Source organism: Leptidea sinapis, chromosome 40 (assembly GCF_905404315.1).
Source record: "Leptidea sinapis chromosome 40, ilLepSina1.1, whole genome shotgun sequence".
NCBI lineage: Eukaryota > Metazoa > Arthropoda > Insecta > Lepidoptera > Pieridae > Leptidea > Leptidea sinapis.
In genome coordinates, this window is record NC_066304.1 from 7,486,975 (window position 1) to 7,510,554 (window position 23,580).

The 23,580-nt window shown below is 34.0% G+C and overlaps 2 protein-coding genes and 1 long non-coding RNA gene across 3 annotated transcripts; 2 read left to right on the forward strand and 1 right to left on the reverse strand.

The window, feature by feature from the left end:
• Positions 1-1,371: 1,371 nt before the first annotated feature.
• Positions 1,372-14,481, reverse strand: LOC126976284 (protein lethal(2)essential for life-like). Its single transcript, XM_050824558.1, has 2 exons — positions 13,405-14,481; positions 1,372-1,436 (listed from the first exon to the last, which is right to left on the reverse strand). Exon 1 carries the CDS (start codon positions 13,978-13,980, stop codon positions 13,435-13,437), a length of 546 nt encoding a protein of 181 aa, XP_050680515.1. The 5' UTR covers positions 13,981-14,481; the 3' UTR covers positions 1,372-1,436; positions 13,405-13,434.
• Positions 14,482-14,694: 213 nt separating this feature from the next.
• LOC126976287 (uncharacterized) lies at positions 14,695-16,801 on the forward strand. Its single transcript, XR_007731875.1, has 2 exons — positions 14,695-15,166; positions 15,837-16,801. It is a non-coding gene; the product is annotated as an uncharacterized LOC126976287 (long non-coding RNA).
• Positions 16,802-21,027: 4,226 nt separating this feature from the next.
• Positions 21,028-23,185, forward strand: LOC126976273 (dnaJ protein homolog 1). Its single transcript, XM_050824537.1, has 3 exons — positions 21,028-21,124; positions 21,298-22,127; positions 22,434-23,185. The coding sequence occupies exons 2-3, from the start codon at positions 21,306-21,308 to the stop codon at positions 22,665-22,667; spliced, it is 1,056 nt and encodes a 351-aa protein (XP_050680494.1). The 5' UTR covers positions 21,028-21,124; positions 21,298-21,305; the 3' UTR covers positions 22,668-23,185.
• The last annotated feature ends 395 nt before the right edge of the window (positions 23,186-23,580 follow it).

Consider the following 23,580-nt stretch of genomic DNA (forward strand, 5'->3'; position numbering starts at 1 on the left):
ATTCTAGTAAGTAGAAACTAATTAATACTTCTGAACCGTCAAAATATTATTTTCGCGGGCCATAAATTATTAATGTCGAAGAGTCGGGCCGGATTAAATGCTTTCACGGGCTGGAGCTGGCCTGTGGACCATACTCTGCCAATCACTGGTCTACAGTCTACTCGGACGGACGTACCTCAATGTAAACCTATAAGGGTTCCCTTTTTTCGTTTAGAGGCACTAAACACGGTGAAATACGAGTCAGACTCACACAAAGGGTTCCGTACCATACAGGGCGTACCCCAGTATCAGCTCGATCCATTTGACCGCGTCAACACAGAGCAGCTTGAACTGTCGGAGACCCAGTGCTCTGTGAACGGTTGGATACGTCCGCGTCGCGTCGCTTCATTGTCCGTCTTCTAACGCATTTATCACGGGGAGTGTTCAAAAGAGCTGTTTCACCTGATTCCTGCCGCCGAATTCCACCTTCGCACGACACGCCACAAGTTAGGATATCATCCCCACCATTTGGATATGTGGTGGTCCTCCATTGTGCGCTTTTCAAGGAGCTTTCTTCCACGTACTACAAAGCTGTGGAATGAGCTTCCTTTTGCGGTGTTTCCGGGACGATACGTCATGGGTACCTTCAAAAAAAGCGCGTACACCTTCCTTAAAGACCGGCAACGCTCCTGTGATTCCTCTGGTGTTGCAAGAGAATATGGGCGGTGGTGATCACTTATCACCAGGTGAACCGTACGCTCGCATGTCCTCCTTTTTCCATAAAAAAAATTAAACAATTAAATATTAAACAAATAATAAATCATGGTTTTATGAGATTACAGCCCTCTGAAGGTTTTGATTAATAAATTTTGGAATGTTTGTCCCTCTGCTGTTGATTGCTAGGCCTTTCGCGGTAGTTACATAATAAAGTATTTAAATAAATAAACAACAAAATATACGAAAACAGATTTATTTTACGTAAAATAACAATGGTTTTTCAGTCTTACTTACAAATTAACCTAATTGAAGCTTAGACAATTCTTTCCGAATTAACGTCTCTTCTTTTTTGCTGGAGTTTTTCCTTCTTCTGGACCGTTTTCAACAATTTCTTCATCCTGTCCCTTCCTTCTCACAACGCTCCTGTGATTCCTCTGGTGTTGCAAGAGAATATGGGCGGTGGTGATCACTTATCACCAGGTGAACCGTACGCTCGCATGTCCTCCTTTTTCCATAAAAAAAAAATTAAACAAATAATAAATCATGGTTTTATGAGATTACAGCCCTCTGAAGGTTTTGATTAAAAAATTTTGGAATGTCTGTCCCTCTGCTGTTGATTGCTAGGCCTTTCGAGGTAGTTACATAATAAAGTATTTAAATAAATAAACAACAAAATATACGAAAACAGATTTATTGTACGTAAAATACCAATGGTTTTTCAGTCTTACTTACAAATTAACCTAATTGAAGCTTAGACAATTCTTTCCGAATTAACGTTCTTCCCTACCGCCATTATTAATGTGAAAGTGAGCCTCCGCTAAAATTTAAATTTAAAATTATAACTATTGTTAAATTAATGTTACCTCAGTTCTCAAAACGTTGATTGGTGTCCTTGTTTCAACATTCATTGATGTTGACCCAGATTTTCCAGTGGATCTAGCACAAAGCACAATCAAAATAATACCTCACTATTAAGCCTACAGGTATGTTGTGTGATTAAAGAAGAAGACTTGAACTTTGTAAAGAGATACATTCAAATACACACTTGGAAGTTATTTTGTTACAATAGTCACAGTGCATAATACGTTACTGTAAAATACTTTCTCATTTTTGTGTACAAAAACTCAAGTGAGCCGTATTCAGTGGAGGGTACTTTTAAAAAGTGTAAACTATAAATAACTTTGTACCGATGTGCCATCGTTAGGATTATTCATAATCTATACAGGTACTTCGACCTTATTAATAAATATTCTGTGGCAAATAGACGTAATCGTAAAATATTGATAAAAGATTCATTTCCTGGGAAGATATTCTGTTAGTTTATATTATTATAATTTGTATTATCAATAATCACTTAGTTATTCCGTATCCAATTTGAGTAAAATAGTGCTTAAATAATTTTAAGAAGAAAATAATAATAATTTATATGTTACTTATTCGGAAAATCATATTTCATTGCTTAATTACTTATAATTATATTATAACAAAAAGTTAAACATGCCACTACATAGATCGCCTGAAAGGTCTAGCTCTGTGCCGGAATTGAATCAAGCTTCCGCAGCTAGCGATACCACCTCACTCTCATATGTCAGTGCCAGGGGTAACTGGAGTAAGAGAAAGCGAGAAAACTATCAAAATGAAGAGTTAAATGTCGAGCTATTAGATCTAAGGAAGGATATTAAAAATGAGATGAAAGAAATGAAAGAGCTGTTTCTCGACTCACAAAAAAATAATAATGAACAAATAAAATCCATTTTAACTGCATTGAAGGATATACAACAAGTAAACGAAGGTATTCAAAAAAGTATTACATTCCTAAGCGACCAAAATTCAGACTTCCAAAAAAAGATAGCGTCTCTCGAAACTCAAGTCAAAAGGGACATGGAATACATCACTCTTCTAGAAAACAAGCTTGAAGAGAGTCAAAGAACTGAAAGGAAGAATAATATTGAAATAAAAAACGTGCCTCTCAAAGGGGCTGAAAATAAACAGCATCTCATAAAGATGGTAAAAAATTTGGCTAATAATTTAGATATGAGTATTACACAAGCCGAAATAAAGGATATTATAAATATTAAAAATAAAAAGGCAAATAACAGTACTATGATTGTTGAATTTACTAATACTTTCACAAAAACTGAACTCATTAAATCGGCTAAATTATATAACAACAGAAACAAAAGCAATAAACTATGTGCAAAACATCTAGGTCTTCAAACAAACACAGATATACCGATTTTCATATCGGAAAACCTCACACCGAAAGGAGCCAGGCTGTATTTTCTAGCTAGAGATTTAAAATTGTCACATAAATATAAATATTGCTGGACAAACTTCGGAAAAGTATTCCTTCGCCGGGATGATAATTCGCAGATTATTACAGTGAACAGTGAGTCTCAAGTACAACAATTACGTAATACATGACTATATATAGAGTTTACTAAAATATTTTTAAGCTACCTATTTCGACTTTACTTAAATTATAATACGTTACTTTTGTTACTTTCAATCCACATTACATACACACCCTTAATACTTACACACAACTTAACTAACACTCAATACTATATTACACTAAATACTGATAGTCTTTATACACGGGCTTTTTATTTACCATATTGTATAGTTAAATGCCTTATTATTTTTACTCAACAATGTAAATCGGTACTGTCTGGAGGCACTCACATAGCTTTCTCGCACTACTGCAACTTTGCTATGGAATTTATGGAAGGTTCTAAAATGAATATTATTTTTCTATATACATGTACATTTTATATGCATGTAACCCTTGAAAATAGAGACGCGCTTCTAGGACGTATTATTTATATGACCTTTAATAATGGTTGAGTCCTTAAAAACTATAAAAGAAATAGACACTTTAGAACTAGCGCGGTCTGTTGAGTGTGATCCCATTAAACTTAGTAACTACATAAATGTGAAGCAGAGTGATCTGACTATTGTTTCTCAAAATATACGAAGTATCTACTCTAACTTTGACGACTTCTTATTAACTGTGTCTCACTTCAATTTTGATCCAGATATACTTGTTTTAACAGAATGCAGACTGAGTACTAACAAGCCCATACCTCAACTTCCTAATTACGACTCTTACTTCACTACTCAACAACTGAATCAAAATGATGGGGTTACCGTCTTTATAAAGTCATCCATAAAAGCTAAAGTAAAGGAGATTAGATTGACACATGCGTCTTGTATACAAATTGATATTTTAAATAACTCATTACTATGTATCTATCGTTCCCCATCAATATCGAACATTGAACCGTTTTTAAATTCGTTATGCTTTCAGCTTAGTAAAATTAAAACAAAAAACAACATAGTTATTACCGGAGACTTGAATATAAATCTTATACCAAAAAACGATCTCTCTCAAGAATACAGGAATAGAGTAAATTATCTCAACACACTCTCAGATTATGGGATACTTCCAGGTCACACGCTGGGAACTAGGGAAAATTCATGCTTGGATCATATTATGTTAAAAATAAATAAACAAAAAATCTCGGCTTTTATCGCCATATTACATACAACTACAACGGACCACTACACTACATTTTTATGCCTGTCTAAAATTAAACATTTTATGAGAGCCAATAAGATAAAAAGTACAATAGACTATGAAAAGGCTCGAAATTATTTACAAGACTTAGGATTACTTGAATTATTTAACTGCACTGATCCGAATGTGTTGAGTGAGCAGCTACTGCAAAAATTATCAGATTCTATAAAAAATAATATTGTAACAGTAAAAATACCAAAGAGCAAACGAATTATTAAGCCGTGGATTACTCCCGGTATTCTTAGATGTATAAATAACAGAAATAAATTACAAAGGCAGTCAAAACATGATCCTCATAACGAAATATTAAAAATAACATATAGTAGATACAGAAACTATGTAAATAACTTAATAAAAAAACTAAAAAGGCAATACGAAAGAGATCTCATTGCAAAATCTGTCGCTAACAATAAATTACTCTGGAGAAATATAAAAAACATCACATACTCAAGTAAAACTAAGTCTAAGAGCACAGAGTTACTAAACACCAAATCTTCACCTTATGAATCAGCAAATTTCGTAAACAAGTTCTTTGCAGACATTGGTAAGCAACTTGCAGAACATATAGATCCTACGCCATTGCACATTTTCAATAATCTAATTAATAATTCAGTCACTCAATTAAACTCTTTCGTACTTCTTGAAACAGACCTTAACGAAGTAGATATTGTGTTAAAGAGTCTTAAAACGAACAGTGCTCCTGGGTGGGATGGGATCCCAACTAAGTATTTAAAGTATGTAAAGAATGATATTGTACCAATTATAACCCATCTTGCAAATCTTTGCTTTAGTAAGGGAATCTTCCCTTCCTCCTTAAAACAGTCAATTATTACCCCAGTATACAAGAATGGGGACAGAAATGACGTTAATAATTACAGACCTATATCTATCTTGCCTTGCATTTCTAAAATTTTAGAAAAGCTAATAAATTCTCGCCTTCTTAACTTTCTTAACAGATTTAATATAATATCTCCCTCGCAATTTGGATTCAGAAAAGGTATATCCACAGAAGACGCTGTAACTGCGCTATCTTCATTAGTAACCGAACATCTTGATCAAAATTCAAAGTGTATAACAGTATTTCTAGACTTAAAAAAAGCCTTTGACACGGTTTCTGTCCCTATTCTTGTGAACAAGCTGGAAAATATTGGAATCAGAGGTATGCCTTTAACTCTTTTTAAAGATTATCTTTCTCAAAGAAAACAAAAAGTAAAATTAGAACAGTATTCCAGCGAAGCTACAGAGGTAACATATGGTGTACCTCAGGGCAGCATATTAGGCCCTACTTTATTCCTAATATATATAAACGAACTGTGCAATCTTACAATCGATAATGCTAAAATTTTTTCGTACGCTGATGATACAGCCGTTGTCTTTTCTGGAAGTACCTGGGCAGATGTAAAAAATAGCGCTGAAAAAGGAATGGCTCAAATATCTGCTTGGCTGAAGTCTAATTTACTATCATTAAATACTTCTAAAACAAATTATATATGCTTCAGTATTTATAATAATAATCAGCCCGATGGCAACTTTAATCTGAAAGTTCATAACTGTAAACTTAGCAAAAATAATAACTGTAACTGTCCCCAAATCAATAAAGTAGATAATTTCAAATATCTAGGAGTCATACTTGATCAGAGGCTCTCCTGGTACCCTCACCTTGAGCAACTGGCTGAAAGAGTCAGAAAATTAATATGGGTTTTTCGCTCGCTGAGGTACGTGGTCCCAAAGAATGACAAATCTGAGAACGATAGTGATTCCTCTAACACTCTGCTAAAGAGAATATATACTGCACTAGTTGAATCCATCCTAACCTACTGCATTCCAGTGTGGGGAGGTGCTGCAAAAATAAAGTTTTTAGACATTGAGCGCTCGCAACGAGCATTGATTAAGGCCATGTATTTCAAACGTTACAGATATTCTACAGAACAACTTTACCTTGAGTGCGGTTTACTCTCTGTGAGGAAACTGTTTCTGAAACATGTTTTAATCAAAAAACATAAAGAAGTACCATATCTCGTAAATAATAAACAAAGTAGGAGGCAACCTAACGTAACTAAAGTCCCTCGAACAAAAACAAAGTTTGCTAGCGCACAATACAATAGTCTCTCAGCTCAAATTTACAATAAAATAAATAAAAAACTACATATCCACTCAAAACAATATAACGATTGTAAAAAAATCGTAGAGAAGTGGTTAAAGTCTCTCGACTATGAGGCAACGGAGATTTTACTTAAACAACTTAAATAATGTACAGAGTATAATAACTTATCCAATGTTTACATAGATCAGACAGAAAATATTCCACACGCACTTAACATATATACACGCACACAACACTCACAAAAACACACAGTATCGCACGCACACACACACTCACACATAGTTACACATATTTATCATTTAGGTTTATAATAATAAAAAGTGACTTACATGTTCGATAAGAATTAAAAATCGTAATTGTAAATCTTTGTCGCTGTAATTGTTAAGGTGTTCAAAAGTAACTTTCCAAATATTTAAATTGTTAATTTATATTCATTTCATAACCTTTTTAAATTTATATTCATTTCATAACTTTATTATTATTTCACCACCATGTCAATAAAACTTTTGTTAAATATAACACATTGCTGAATTGGAAGAGCGGAGACACCTGGTACAGGCATTATTTGCTTAAAAGGTGACTCCGGCCACTAGCTGCTGTAAACTATGATTTTAAGAGAAATAAATTATATAAAAAAAAAAAAAAAAAAAAAATATATATAACGTCTCTTCTTTTTTGCTGGAGTTTTTCCTTCTTCTGGACCGTTTTCAACAATTTCTTCATCCTGCTTCTCACAACGCTCCTGTGATTCCTCTGGTGTTGCAAGAGAATATGGGCGGTGGTGATCACTTATCACCAGGTGAACCGTACGCTCGCATGTCCTCCTTTTTCCATAAAAAAAAAAGAAAAATAAACAATTAAATAGGTATTAAACAAATAATAAATCATGGTGATTGTAATGTTGTGTAAATAGCAAGTATATATGTATATTTATGAAATTTTTAATATCCGTTTCAATCCTCTTTCTACTTATCTGATCCTTTCCCGTGTTCCGTATCCTTTTTTAACTTAGTTTCCCAATCTTTTAATTTACGTTATTGGCAAAAAGTAAACGCTATTGCCAAAAGAAGAAAAAAAATAAAAAAAATCATGGTGAAAAAAGGGCGGGAAACTTAAGATCGGTCGCACGTAATTTTAATAATTTTTCATTTTATTTTTAAATTTCATGTAAATATTTAGATATTTTGATCAGATAAGTTGTAGTTTGTATATATTTTAGTAGTTAGTTTTTATTAAAGTGTTAATTTGTGTAAATTTCATCCTATTGGTAAGTCTTCTTTTCTTCACTTTTCTATAATATGATGGACCCCCCGGATGATCCTGGGGGGACAGCCCCTGATATAGGTCATGTAGTGACAATCTCTAATAATGACGAAGGTAGCACTATGGATACAGATGGTTCTGTGTCTCAGACATCTAGTGGCCGTAAAAGAGTGTCAGCTCGACCCAGAATATGCAGACACTGTAATAAAAGACGACGAAAACACCGTGGTGATAAGAAAGATATTAAGGAAAGTGATTGCAAATGTGTAGACATTACTGACAAACAAATTCTTTCCAAAGTCGATTCCTGCAATAATTCTTCTATAGTAGTAGAGACAATACAAAAAAATAACACAGACACTCCACAACAGCCACAGCCCCCTGTTGCAAGGCTGTTATATAACTCATTAGATGCTGCTCCTTTTGTTGTACACATTCAGAAACAGTTTTCATCTCCCGATGATAATGTTACTTTACATCCAGTTACATTTGGTCGTTTTCTCAAAAGAAATTCTATTAAAAATATTGTGAATGGAAGTTTAAAAAGGATAGGCCGGAATAGGTTATCTATTTCTTTTTCTAAGTACCAAGATGCAAATGACTTTGTTGAAAACAAAAATTTAGAAAATGAAAAATATAAGGCTTTTATTCCATCATTTTCTGTGAGTAGAATAGGAATAGTCAGAGGAGTACCAGCTGAGTGGTCTGAAGAGGAAATAAAAGATAATGTTTCTGTTCCTATTGGCTGTGGTCTAATCATAAAAATTAGGAGAATAAAACGAAAGATGATGATTGATGGACAAAACCATCTTAAATGTACTGAGTCTGTGGTATTTACTTTTGATGGACAGTTTTTGCCTAAACGAGTATATATGTGCTACACTTCTCTTACTGTAGACTTGTATATATATCCTACTATTCAATGCTACAATTGTTGTCGGTTTGGTCATGTGAAATCTCAATGCAGATCTAAACCAAGATGTTTTAGATGTGGTCAAGGACATAGTGGTGATAACTGCTCTATTCAGGATGATTTTATATCTTGTTGTTTATGTAAAGGTTCCCATATTGCAACTGATAAAAAATGTTTAGAATATGAAAGACAAAGAGCTATAAAGGAATCAATGGCTAAAAACTGCTCTATTCAGGATGATTTTATATCTTGTTGTTTATGTAAAGGTTCCCATATTGCAACTGATAAAAAATGTTTAGAATATGAAAGACAAAGAGCTATAAAGGAATCAATGGCTAAAAACTGTATTTCCTATTCAGAAGCTTCAAAGATACATCCATCTGTCTCTCGAATTTCATATGCAGATACATTACTCTCATCACCTAACATCACTCCTAATACTTTTCCAACCCAGCATCAACATTCAACACCTAAAGCTATAAACAATACTTCATATAAAAAAACTGTTTTTGTTAAACCAAAGCCTCCACCTACACTTAGCAAAGGATATGACAAATCTGCTCACCAAGAAATTTTAAGGGATTTTAATATTCCCCAACCCTCTAATGGATGTGCATTAATTAACAAAGAAAATGAAAATCCTTTGGAATCCTCAGTAATTGATTTAATTATTTCTCTTATAAAATCTCTTAGTCAATCGAATGAATTTTCACCGTCCAACGCTGCCTTATTAGTTTCTGCAATTACTCAAATTTATAAACCAAATAATGGACAAAGTTCTTCAATGGAGTTGTCAAAGCATCACTCCTAAAAAAAGTGATCTTATTTATTTATTAAATAAATATAAACCTTATATCTGTGCTCTTCAAGAGACATGGTTGAAACCAGGATCTTTATTTAAGATTCGTGGTTATTCATGTCTCAGAGAAGATCGTGTGGATGGGCATGGCAGAGTAGCCATGCTTGTGAAACACCCTCTTTCCTTTTCTCTCTTCTCTATTCCTTCTCACAGTAATGATTTTTCTATTATTGCTGCTTTAGTTGAAAATATCTGTTATGTATCTATTTATATACCTCATCCTTCTTCTGCAATCTTAAATGAAATTAAAGATATTATTTCCATTCTTCCGAAGCCTTTTATGATCCTTGGTGATTTTAACTGTCGCCATGAATCCTGGGGTTACTTATCTTCTAATAGTTATGGAAACACATTAATAGATATATTTGATTCAGTGAATTTGTGTATATTAAATGATGGTCGTCCTACACGACGTTCTCATCCTGACGAGGGCCCAAGTGCTCCAGATTTAACAGTCACTACACCTAATCTTGCTTCTTCTTTGTCCTGGGATCCATTACGATCTACTTTTGGTAGTGATCACTTCCCACTATTATTATCATTTCCAAGCTGCAATAATAACAATAAAGTATTACATAATACTTATTCTCCTCGTTTAAAATATAAGCTTAATGATGTTGATTGGGATTTATATAAAGATCTAATAAAAAACAAAATTATTTCACTTCCAAAAATTAATCCAGGTACAGAATCTCAGTGTGCAGATTCTTTAGCAAGAATCTTTATTGAGGTTGCCAATGAGATATTTCCAAGTAAAAATAGCTCTTTGGGTTTTATTCCTTCTCCTCCTTGGTGGGATAACGAATGTACTGAGGCAGTAAAGAGAAGAAAATATGCTGAAATTACATACTGTCGATGTTCCACTGATGAGAATTTTGAAATTCTTACAAAGAGTATGTCAGAAACTTCAAAATTTCTAAAGAAAAAGAAATTTGATGGCTGGAAAAATTTCTGCTATTCAATATCACCTGATGTCAAACCATCTCTTGTATGGCAAAATATAAGAAGGTTTAGATCTGCATACAAAGATTCATCTCCAAATTTCCTTTTCATTTAGTTAATAGCTTTTTAGAAAAATTGGCTCCACCTTTCGTTCCTGAAGACTTAATAATTGGTTACCCTGTAATAAATATAAATAATGATAACTGTTTTGGTTTAAACAGTATATTTTCTCTCACTGAACTAAAAGGTGTATTGTCTCATGTTAAGGATTCTGCTCCTGGACTGGACGGTATTCCGTATTCCTTTATCTCTCATTTAGATGATGATGCTTTATTTTATTATTTATCTCTTATAAATTCCATAGTGACATCTGGTAACATCCCCTCCACGTGGAAACGTCAAGAAATAATTCCCGTACTGAAACCTAATAGGTGTTCTTCAGACCATTCTGCCTATCGCCCAATCGCACTTTCTTCTGTTTTGATGAAAATTACAGAACATCTTATAAAAAATCGTTTAGAATGGTTTGTTGAGCATAACGGTCTATTATGTGAATCCCAATTCGGTTTCAGACGTGGGACAAGTACTATTGATAGCTTAAGTATATTCATTTCTGATATTCAATTATCATTTTCAAATAATAAATCAGTAATAGCTGCGTTCTTAGATATAAATTGTGCCTATGATAATGTCGTAATAAGTATTTTAAAGAGTAAGCTTTTACAACTTAATATACCTCTGCTATTAACAAATTTTATCATAAACATGCTTTCCGAAAGATACATAATCCTGAAACTAGATGACAGGAAGTCAATTACTCGACTTGTTTCAAAGGGCCTCCCCCAGGGATCAGTACTTAGCCCAATATTGTATAATATTTATACACACGATTTAAAATCATCACTTAATAGTGTAAATGTTCTTCAGTATGCTGATGATCTATTAATTTACTGTCGTGATATTTCTATTGAAAAAGCTAGTTCTTCTATAACACAACCGCTGATAAATTTAAAAACTTGGTTGGACTTAAATGGCCTTGATCTATCACCTGAAAAAAGTACAATAGTTTTATTCACGAGATCAAGAACTCCTCCTCCTATTTCTATATTTTATGAGGGTTATCAGATTCCAGTTAAAGATAATGTTAAGTTTTTGGGAATTGTCTTAGATTCGAAACTAACTGGTATCCCACATTGTGATTACCTAAATGCTAAATGTGAGCGTACTCTTAATATTTTAAGATGTCTGTCAGGTGTTTGGTGGGGTGCGCACCCTTTTTGCATGAAATTGTTATATAATGCTCTTATAAAAAGTATATTAGATTATGGTACATTCTTGCTGGAGCCTGGTAGTGTTAAGGCATTTAAAAAACTAGATCTCATACAGTCCAAAGCTTTACGAGTAGTTTCTGGTGCTATGCGGTCAAGTCCTATCAATGCTCTTCAAGTAGAATGTGGTGATCCTCCACTACATCTACGTCGTCAATATTTAGCAGACAAATTTATATTCCGATCTTTTCAGTTTCTTAACCACTCTCTTTATAACAAACTTCAGAAACTTTCTCATTAAATAGATTCATCTGCATATTGGTCAAATAAAAAACCACCTTGTCTAATCAATAGTTTTAAGAAATTTATCAACATAAAAGCTCCTATTCATCGATCCATTAATTATCCTCTTTTCAGTACTAGCTTTGAAGCATTAATGTTGCTTCCAGAAATTAATTTTAACTCAGATTTAAATAAGAACGATATTAGTACAAATTTTTCGTTTAATCTTCTTAAAAATACTGTTTGGGTTGATTACCATCATATTTACACAGACGCGTCTAAACATTCCTCCTCGGATCCCGTTGGTGTAGGTGTCTATCACGCTCAATTTAAAATATCACAGAAAATTAAACTACCTCCGGAAACATCGGTGTTTACTGGGGAATGTTATGGTATTTTTAAGGCTATTGAATATATTATTCTATTTAAACTTCCAAAAACAATAATTTTCTCTGATTCAAAAAGTGCCTTACAGTCTCTCAATAGGTTCCCGTTTAAATCAAAAAACATTTCTTCTGTTGTCATAGAATTAAGAAATCTATTAAATAAATGCAATCACTTTGGTCTTTCTGTGTTGTTTGTATGGATCCCCAGCCATAGCGACATTCCTGGTAATATAAAAGCAGACCAACTAGCTAATGAAGCCGTGGTCGATGGCGACATTTTCCCTTATAAAGTTTTTTGCCAGGATCTAGGTGCTCTTCCGTCTTAGTTCACCTTCAGGATTGTTGGAATAGACTTTGGACTGAAACTGGTCAATCAAAAGGCAGGAAATATTTTAACCTTCAGCCACTTATTTCATTTAAACCATGGTTTTAGTATGTTCTTCTATCATAAGAATGCGTTTGGGTCATGTTTGCACTCCTGTTCATCTTAACAGATTAGGCATTGTATCTACTGACATGTGTGAATGTGAATCCGATAAATGTGATCTAGATCACATTTTCTTTTCATGTTCTCTATACGACCGCTCCTCATTCCTGAATGATCTAATATCTCTTAATGTTCCTTTTCCTACCTGTATATCCTCTCTCATTATGTATCCATGTAAATTTTATAAAATATTGTCATCTTTCATTCTTCAGAATCATATCAAAGTTTAAATATTTGTAATGTTGTGCAAGTAGCAAGTATATATGTATATTTATGAAATTTTTAATATCCGTTTCAATCCTCTTTCTACTTATCTGATCCGTTCCCGTGTTCCGTATCCTTTTTTAACTTAGTTTCCCAATCTTTTAATTTACGTTATTGGCAAAAAGTAAACGCTATTGCCAAAAGAAGAAGAAAAAAAAAAAACATGGTTTTATGAGATTACAGCCCTCTGAAGGTTTTGATTAATAAATTTTGGAATGTCTGTCCCTCTGCTGTTGATTGCTAGGCCTTTCGAGGTAGTTACATAATAAAGTATTTAAATAAATAAACAACAAAATATACGAAAACAGATTTATTGTACGTAAAATACCAATGGCTTTTCAGTCTTACTTACAAATTAACCTAATTGAAGCTTAGACAATTCTTTCCGAATTAACGTCTCTTCTTTTTTGCTGGAGTTTTTCCTTCTTCTGGACCGTTTTCAACAATTTCTTCATCCTGTCCCTTCCTTCTCACAGGCCCGGTGTGTGTAATAGGCACAACTCTTTCGTCTTTCCCTTCAGACATTTTTGGCACTAAAATTGTTAACACACCATCAGATGAAAGCTTAGATTCTACCGTTTCTGGTTTACAACCGTCTGGTATTGCATAGCGACGCTTGAACTGACGAGATATAAATCCATGTTCGTCCTTCTTCTCCTCATGTTTGCCTTCAACAACAATGTAGTTGTTAACGATCTTAACGGAGATTTCGTCAGGCGAAAAATGTTGGACATCCAGATTTATTTGAAATTTGTCTTTGTCGGATTTTATAGTAGATCCAATATCGCGTTGCAACGTTGATAGATTACGCCAAGGACGCAAATATCTCGGACTTGAATGATCAACTATCATGTCCGTAATTAAATCAGCATATTCTGTAAAATCATGCGGACGTCTAGGTCTTATTAGATCCGCAATATATGGTAATAACGCCATTTCTCTGCACAGCACAAAGAAATTTAAACCACAAAAACACTGAAGTAGCGACTCGCTCTCGAATCTGGATTATTATGAATTGACGACTGCGTCGCTGTAGTCAACCGTTTTTATTTAAGTTACGCAGGCGCGCCGTAGTGCTGCTAAGTACGTGAAAAGGGTGGAAGGTTCAAGAAATTTCGAAGAACTTACATAGTAATTAAAACAGCGTCATCTAGTATCAAGTGAAAACACTCTTTTATGTCCAATTTGTAGGCGTGTCGTAGCTCTGCTACCCGAACATAGCCTACTAGCTATGTAATATTATGACCTGAATCAACTGAATAAGGTTCAAAAAATTTCTAAGATAATCGAAAAGTGCCATCTAGTATCAAGCGGGAATACTACTCGTTGTTCGATTATATCTTGAAAATAAGTTAATAAAGTGGTGAAGCCATAATAATGTTAAATACTAGCTAATAACCCGCGACTTTGTCCGCGCACACACAGGGCTGAGCACGAAGTAGCGGCATTTAGATTAAGTTCTTAAAATAAAAAAAACGCTTATGACACATTAGGTATGCTGTCGCAATACTTTTTGTAAAAAATATGTAATCTAACGCCGCGTCCACTGCGCGTTATTTTCGTGTTTGTAAACGCAAAAACTTGTTTTATAAATAGATTAGGGGCGTGGCTTAACAGTTTTGTCAAATAAAACATCTTAACATGTTTACCTCGAGAAATGGATAACATCACCCGCGTTCGCCTGCGGGGAGGGAAATTAACGCATAATATGTTAGCGTTCACTGAATGAAGACGTACCTATCATTCGTAGCTAGTGATAATTCTATTTAGTTTATTTGTGATGGAGTGGAATAAAAAAAATACTTTGTTTTTTATACAACTAATAACAGAAAGACCGGTTCTTTGGGATGTTTCATTGGAAGATCATAAAAATAAATACAAAAAGCTGGATGCACTGTTGGAAATAGCACGCATTTTACGTATAACAAAAGAGGATGTAAATTCAAAATGGTTAAGTCTAAAGGGCCAATATAATAGAGAGAAGAAGAAAGTGAATGGGCTTGGAACGGGTAGTGGAGCATCCGAAATTTATACTTCCAAGTGGTTTGCTTACCAGGAAATGGCTAGTCTGTTGTCTTGCAACGATCCCCAAGCCACCACATCAAATTTACACTATAATGCGGTAAGTTAAAATATTTACCAGTGGGAGGCTCCTTTGCACAGGATTTTAGATTATGGGTACCACAACGGCGTCTATTTCTGCCGTGAAGCAATAATGTGTAAGCATTACTGTGTTTCCGTCTGAAGGGCGCCGTAGCTAGAGAAATTACTGGGCAAATGAGACTTAACATCTTATGTCTCAACGTGACGAGCGCGATTGTAGTGCCGCTCAGAATTTTTGATTTTTTTAAGAATCCTGGGTGGCACTGCATTGTAATGGGCAGGGCGTATCAATTACCATCAGCTGAACGTCCTGCCCGTCGCGTCCCTTATTATCATAAAAAAATTCAGACTTCTAATTAATGCAGAATTCCGAAAAACCCCTCCATCAGATATTCTGCGTTGGCAGCCAACATCTATACAAGTGAAATTGTAATCATAGTCTGCTAAGGCCAGAAGTACAACACTGAATGTTTTTAGCTAAAATACAGACTACCTGTATTTGCTGGGACTTCCATCACTACATGTTTTCCATCTATGGCATGCATGAGGGAAATTCCATTTAGTGTCAAATCCTTTTGATATTCTTCTCCACTGCGTGTGGTGTCCGTAATAGAGAACCTATTAAATATTTATTTATATTAATTATATATAGTATACAAGTATTTATAACAATTGTGTATTTATTTCAGATATCACCACAGCCTGCATCCTCACCACCACTACCAACTATGCCGACACAACCGATAGGTTTGCCGACACCAAACCCAATGAGAATCAAGGGAACAGATATAATAGAAAGAAAGGGAAATTCTGGTTTATATGGAGAGGCTTTGCTTACTTTACAAGCAACTAAAGAAAGAAAAAGTAAAACACAGGACCCAGAAGATGAAATCACCATTTTCGGACATTACATTGCTGCTCAAATGCGCAAATTTCAACCTGTTTTACAAAGCAAGCTGAAATTGGATATTCAAACTCTGCTTTGTAAATATGAAATTGATAACTTGGAATATACAAGCAGATCGGCCTCCAGTAATAATTCGGTGAATTTCAATATAAACACATTACTAAATGATGAGTCTTCCAGTCGATCCAGTCCGATTTAAACGCCCGATCCGATTTAAACGTACAAACAGCCGGAAACACAAATCTTGCAAGCCACGTCCACCTCAGGTTCTACTACCACCACTACCAGTACCTACACTACCTGTTGTCTACCAGCCAATCCACTTGAAATCAAATCAAAGAGATTTTTAGTCATTTCAAACGATGGGACAATAAGGGAAGTCACTCAAATGCTTCACCAAATTCACTGGTTATTACTTATTATTTTATAAAATGAAACCATAAGCTCTGTTACATATGCAATAGATATACCAGAAAAAACAATTGAATATGTTTCAAAATCTCATAATTAAACTTTTATTGTTACTTAATATTTTCTTTATATAAGCATATTAATATTGTATAAATTTAAAATAAGAATAAAATCTATATATGTAAAAATGAATTGCTGTTCGTTAGTCTCGCTAAAACTCGAGAACGGCTGGACCGATTTGGCAAATTTAGGTCTTGAATTATTTGTGGAAGTCCAGAGAAGGTTTAAAATGTGAATAAATAGAAAAATGCTGCTAAATTAAATAAAAACAACAAATTTGTTTTTCCTTTGATGTGTCCATACATAATTTCTATGAGAGAATTTATTGACGCACAGTTTGACAGTTCTGCTGTGAAACAATTTCATTACGACAGCAGGGTATATTTTACGAAGTAATTTTTGATGTTATGATATATTATTGACAAATTCATATAAAAACATTATTTTATTTATTATATACAGAACAACGTCTGTCGGGTCAGCTAGTAATTAATAAAAAATGAAGTATTCATTTAGTATCTACCTAGTCACATGTCATCATGTAAATTAGTTCACACAAAAAAATAAAGTTGGCTACTGTAAGACATCTGGATTTTATTTAAATTGACAAAAATTGCTAACTTGAAATATTCAATTCACCGTTTCCTTCAATATCAAACATACCCAGTGGTGTGTAGACATTTTTTATTTCGTCGTAGATAGTTGTGTAAAACTGGAATCAGTTCTGATAGTTGTTGTTTAGAGATTCGTAAATGATAAATAAGGCTACGGTAACTGTCTGCAGTTGCTAAAAAGCGTAAAGTCACTCCTAGTCTAATGTCAGGAGGTATCACATCATTATTATATATTAGATAACTCTTGAAAATCACTTTCTGAGCAACGAAAAATTTTTTTCATACCGAACCTATCAACAATTTCTTATTCTTGATAAATATTGAACGAATGTGATTGCAGTTATGTTCGGACCCGGTATGTATTCCTGTTTCTTCTTTTTAGAATAACATCTACTATTGCTAAAAGAGCAGCCACGTCTTGTTGATCGGAACTCATTTTTGAAATGAAACAAAACCATCAAACAAAAACAGATGCAGCAGACGGCCTGTTTTGCTAACATGTTATATTAACATGTTTTGTTAAAGTGCTTTGTTAAAAAAATGGTGCAGCGGGCTTGGCTTTAAATGTCGTAGTACCTACATTATTTTTATTCAGTCACCAATAGTTTTCGCAGCGCACATGATGTAAAGATTATTTTAGGGTTACATTTTTGGCGTTTTAATAAGGATATTATATATTTTTTTGAAAGTATATAAAATATTGCCTATATCACCCGGGGATAGTGTAGCTTCCCAACAGTGAAATAATTTTTCAAATCGGTTCATTAGTTTCGGAGTCTATTCAATGCAAACAAACAAACAATCGAATTTTTGCTCTTTATAATATTTTTATTTAATTTAATACAGTATACCAGATTTGATGGTAATGATGAAACATGATAAATCTACTTATATACCTACCTAAAATAATTACGTAGCTTATTATTTGTATTATCTTATGTACATAGGTATTTTAATAAATTAAAATATAAGTATTTGTGGTTCCGTTTCTCCATATCTACTGATAGTAGGTACCTTACATACCTAATAAATTGATCTGCAAGCAAAAATACGTTTTTGCTTGCAATTTGCAGTTTAATTTTCGTTTTGTATAGTTTCGGTTGTCGTGTGCGTACTACTGAGTAGGTATTGAACGATATTTTTTTTTATAGTACCTACCCATCTAATTACGAGCAAGGTCTGGCAAATACGGTGACGAATGTGTTCTAATAAATCTATAATAATATCTAATAGGCAGGTCCTGTAAAGTTAAAAGGGTTTGTCGTGCTGTTATAATGGAGCAATAATGGTGAAGATAGGAGAAAGTTATAGCTTATAGTTACCGTGAAGAATCCACTTTTCATTGCATGTCACAATTCGATCCAATATTCCTTAATTTCTGTATCGATTCAACAAGGCAACACAAGTTTCAACACGCGTTTTTTTCTGCCGATCAGTCAAATCATGAGGCACGAATTTTTAATATTTTTTATTTTATTCATTTGACGCAAATAAGTCAATATCGTTTGTAAGGTAACGTTAAACCACGCCGCTAGTTCCTGGGTAGTTTGGCTCGGATCGGCTTCCACCATATCTTTCAATTCATTGTTAAGTGAACTGTGTGAAGTGAACCTTTTTTCCTGGAAACACCGCAAAAGGAAGCTCATTCCACAGCTTTGTTGTACGTTGAAGAAAGATCCTTGAAAACCTCGCTCTGGAGGAAAACACAATGAAGACGTCCCTACGCAACGCCATGTTATCTAGCTGTTCACAGTGCACTGGGCGCACAAAGGCACCAGAATAAGTAAGTTTTTTCCTTTTGGACAATTATTTAATAAATCACAAAATGTAAATAAATTCAATACGTTTCACCAGAATTATTACAAATTTGTTAAACAAGACAAGTGCTGACCCGGCAATACCCTGCGCCCGCTCATTGTATGAATTGTTATCATATGAAGTGAAATGTCATTGACTGAACTAAGTAGTTGTATTGCGAATTTATAGGTATTTCTAAGCCAAAAGAATGTAGGTTCCCGATAAGTAATCAACTAAAGTAAGTAAGTATCAAATAAACCAACATGTCTTAAACTACAACCTTGTCCGAAACACGCTGCATCTAATGGTACAAGGATTATTCCGATCAGTAGTTTTCGCAATATAACCGAAAGAAAAAACCGGCCATACATTTATTAGTACAATACAGATTCTTGATAATATCTAGACTCTGGCGCGTTTGAGTCGCCGAAATATATTGCCCGAAAGGAATATTTATTTTTTAAATCAATAAGAATGTTTTTATCAATAATTTGATGTGTTTGATAACTTTTAGGATGTAAAAAATCAAGCAAACAATAAATCGGGTACCAATCCACATTAATTTTTAAAACTTTTTCCGTATTTGGACAGGCCTTACAAATTTAAAATACTTACCGTTTTTTTGAAATTACCTATATAGCTACAACTAGGTATATTAATAAATATTGAAATGCTTTACTAAAATACAGTTATTGGTCAAGTTCAAGTAGGTAAGTAGAGTCAGCTGAATGGATCTCAATGTCATACACATAAACTATAAAGTATAAGTTAGGTACATTATAAATAAATAAATAAGATAGAATTATTTATGATGACGCGAAGTCACAGGTAATAATTAAACACCACATAGAATTCTAAGTTACTTGTTAAATACCTACTAAGATGGAACCTAATAATAGAATTTCATCAAATTAGTCCACGATTCCATTTTATTAACTGGAGTCTGGACCGTTAAAAATTACAATTAATTCCGCTGATTCGTTCTTCGATCGATATTCATCCGACACGAGACTTGTTTTAGTTTTATCTCTGACCCACTTCCATTCTCATCGCATCGGTCACGTGTATCTAAATATTTTTATAACAGCTGCGATAATTTTTACAAATTATTGGCTATGATTGTTCGCGCTATCCCGAGTCCTTGTATAAAAATAGAGTTGATAAGTTGCAAAATTTTATATTTATGTCAAAATACTGTACACACCCATTCAGTAACTAAGTAAAAGGCTGGAAACCTTTATAAGTATAACTTGTATAACCTTAATAATAATGTCATTTTTGTTGAATAAGTAATTATTATTTATTGTTTAGAATTCAGCAGCTGCAGATACCTTATAAAAATATACCTATACCTAGTAAGTTATAATTTAAATTTGTCCTTTAATATTTACTCTCCCATACTATACCAAACCAAATGACCTAGTGCAGAAGTGTGCCTTGTATGTACTTCGTAGTTTCAACTTTAAACCTCCATTTTCCAATAAAAGCACAGATAAAAGTTCCAACAAGGCTCAATAATGTAATTCCGGTTGGCAAAATAATGCCATACGCATAGTCTACTCTATTATTATAATATAATAGTAGGCTATGCAAATGGCAATAATTGTGAATTGGTAAAATCAACAATGATTTATGAATAATTATGATAGATATAAGAGTATAGGAAATTCATGCTTCTGAATGAGACAGATATATATTTCATTTGAGGTTTGAAAACAAACACACGTAAAAACCATACGTTTTCTTTACAACATGCAATAAAAGCTATTGGGTAGAATCAAGCAAAACAATGTTTTCAATGTCTTCATCCGAACCGCGTACAATCTTAAAGCGTTGTCATTGGCTAAAATTCATACACGTGAATATCGTCCACCATAGAAAACGTACCTTTTACCGATGCTACGTCAAACCTTAGCTCACATCTCATTCCATTTGAACAAACAAAATTATGGTTATCTCTTTCTATCTCGATGCAGCGTCAATGTTCATATATATTTCATCTCTTTTCCGCGTTGAGTGAAGGCCCTAGAATGTTCTAGACGTTTTAATGTATAAATTTTGGCGCGACTGCAGCGCTACGTTTCATTCATTTGTGAAGCTGATTGTGTAAACTTGTGTTTTGTGTTGTGCGTGATTATTTTAGGTGTAATTCCAGTTATTAGTGGATTTCGAAACTAAAAATAAATTTGTAAGTATCTATTTGCTACGAACTATAGCTTGTATTGAACATAGTATTTTAATTCGAGAAAGCATCAAATCTAATCGTTTTTGAAGAACCTGAATAGAATATTTTATGCGAATTATTGTGTGATGTTTCCAAAAAAGGAAATTTCAGTCTAAAAGAGCATTTTATTGTTACAGGATCTAAAATGGGAAAGGATTATTATAACATATTAGGACTGGCAAAAGGTGCCTCAGACGATGAGATCAAAAAGGCGTATCGTAAGCTAGCTCTGAAATACCATCCTGACAAGAACAAAACGGCCGGAGCAGAAGAAAGGTTCAAGGAAGTTGCCGAAGCTTATGAAGTCTTATCAGATAAGAAGAAGCGGGAGATTTATGACGCATATGGAGAGGATGGATTGAAGGGCGGAAATGGAACTACTGGGCCAGGAGGTGGCCAGAACTTCTCCTACACCTTCCACGGAGATCCAAAAGCGACTTTCGCTCAATTCTTTGGCTCGGCAAGTCCATTCCAAGCATTCTTTGATCTCAATGGAGGTGGTGGTAACACAATGTTCTTCGATCGAGAAATGGATGTTGACTTGGATCCATTCGCTAGCATGGGTATGGGAACGACGCGACAGGGCGGACCAGGGGGCGCTTTCAGGAGTCACAGTTTTAACTTCCATGGTTCACCTAACAGGAAAGAGAAATCCCAGGATCCACCAATTGAACATGACCTCTATGTATCACTTGAAGACATAGCCAAGGGTTGTGTTAAAAAGATGAAGATATCTCGACGTGTCATTCAGCCTGATGGTACATCTAAGAAAGAGGACAAAGTTCTGACAATTCATGTGAAGCCTGGCTGGAAAGCTGGCACAAAGATAACTTTCCAGAAAGAAGGGGACCAGGGTCGAAACAAAATACCTGCTGACATAGTGTTCATTATCAGAGACAAACCAAACCCATTATTTAAGAGGGAGGGCAGTGATATTAGATATACAGCCAAAATCTCACTAAAACAGGTAAGATTATAGAATAACTACCCTAGAAACTTCACTTCAACTTATTAGTTCTTTCATGCTTAGTGATTTCATTATTTGAATCTAGTTAACTTTGTTAATTTTTTTTTAATTATTCATACTAACACCATTTACTTAATTAATTGATTAATTTTGCCCCATAAGTCTAAATGATTTAAAAGCTAAAATAAGTTATCAAACTAATGGGTGTCGGTACTTATGACCTTGAGCTAAATACAGTGAATAGTAACAGAACATTTTATTAAGTTATATTATTGTTTTCATGTCTCACATTGTTTTTGTTTACAGGCTCTCTGTGGTACAGTACTAACAATCCCAACCATGTCTGGAGAAAAGATAACAGTAAATCTTCAAGGAGAGATAGTGAAGCCATACACTGTGAAGCGATTCCCTGGTTACGGACTACCATTCCCAAAAGAACCAACAAGGAAAGGAGATCTGTTAGTGGCATTTGACATTAAGTTCCCTGATAAATTAAGCTCGGGTGCAAAAGAAGTATTAACGGATGTTTTACCAAATTAATAGTAGCAAATCTCATTAGGCACTTGTGATCTTTTTACTTGAAATTAACAGACAGTGTCTGTTTAGCTCAATTCTGTAAGTTTCAATTGAACATGTTGATTCTGTAAGTTTCAATTTACCATGGACACACAGAATTGGACTTTGTTAGCTAATGTTCCTTCATGACTAGCAGCATGGGTTCTGCATTTGAGATGATTATGTCTGATTGATTGAAGAAAAACATGCAGTCATAGATAATTAGTGTGGTTGTAATTAGAATCTATTTAGAGAAGTTTGTTTGTGAATTAACTTGTTTGCTGTTTATGAGATGCTTTTGCGTTTTAGTAAGAGCATCTGGAATGATTGTTTATTTAATTAAGAAGTTGTAAATATTATTGTAAATTAAATATTGTCACTAGCAGTAATTGTATTGAAAGGCTTTTGAAATACAGTTTTGTAAATGCAAAATTAAATTTCGAAGACTGAATATGTAGAGTAATGATGTTAATAATTGATTAAAAAAGTGTACACATACCTAAGCTTTGTTTTAAATTGTTCCTCTAATAAAAGTGGTATTTGATATTCAGCTTGATCAGAAATTCAGATTGTTGAAAAATCATCTGAAAGTAACCTACCTTAAAATATTCATATAATATGTGGTGCTAATTTGAATTACTTTTAATGGAAGATTAGTAATTTGTATAATATAGGTTTTTTCATGAAAATAAGGGATGAGACGAGCAGGACATTCATCTGATGGTAATTGATACGCCCTGCCCATTCCAATGTAGTGGCGCTCACGATTCTCGAAAAACCCAAAAATTCTGAGCGCCACTATAATTGCGCTCGTCACCTTGAGACATACGATGTTAAGTCTCATTTGCCCAGCAATTTCACTAGCTACGGCACCCTTCAGACCGAAACACAACAATGC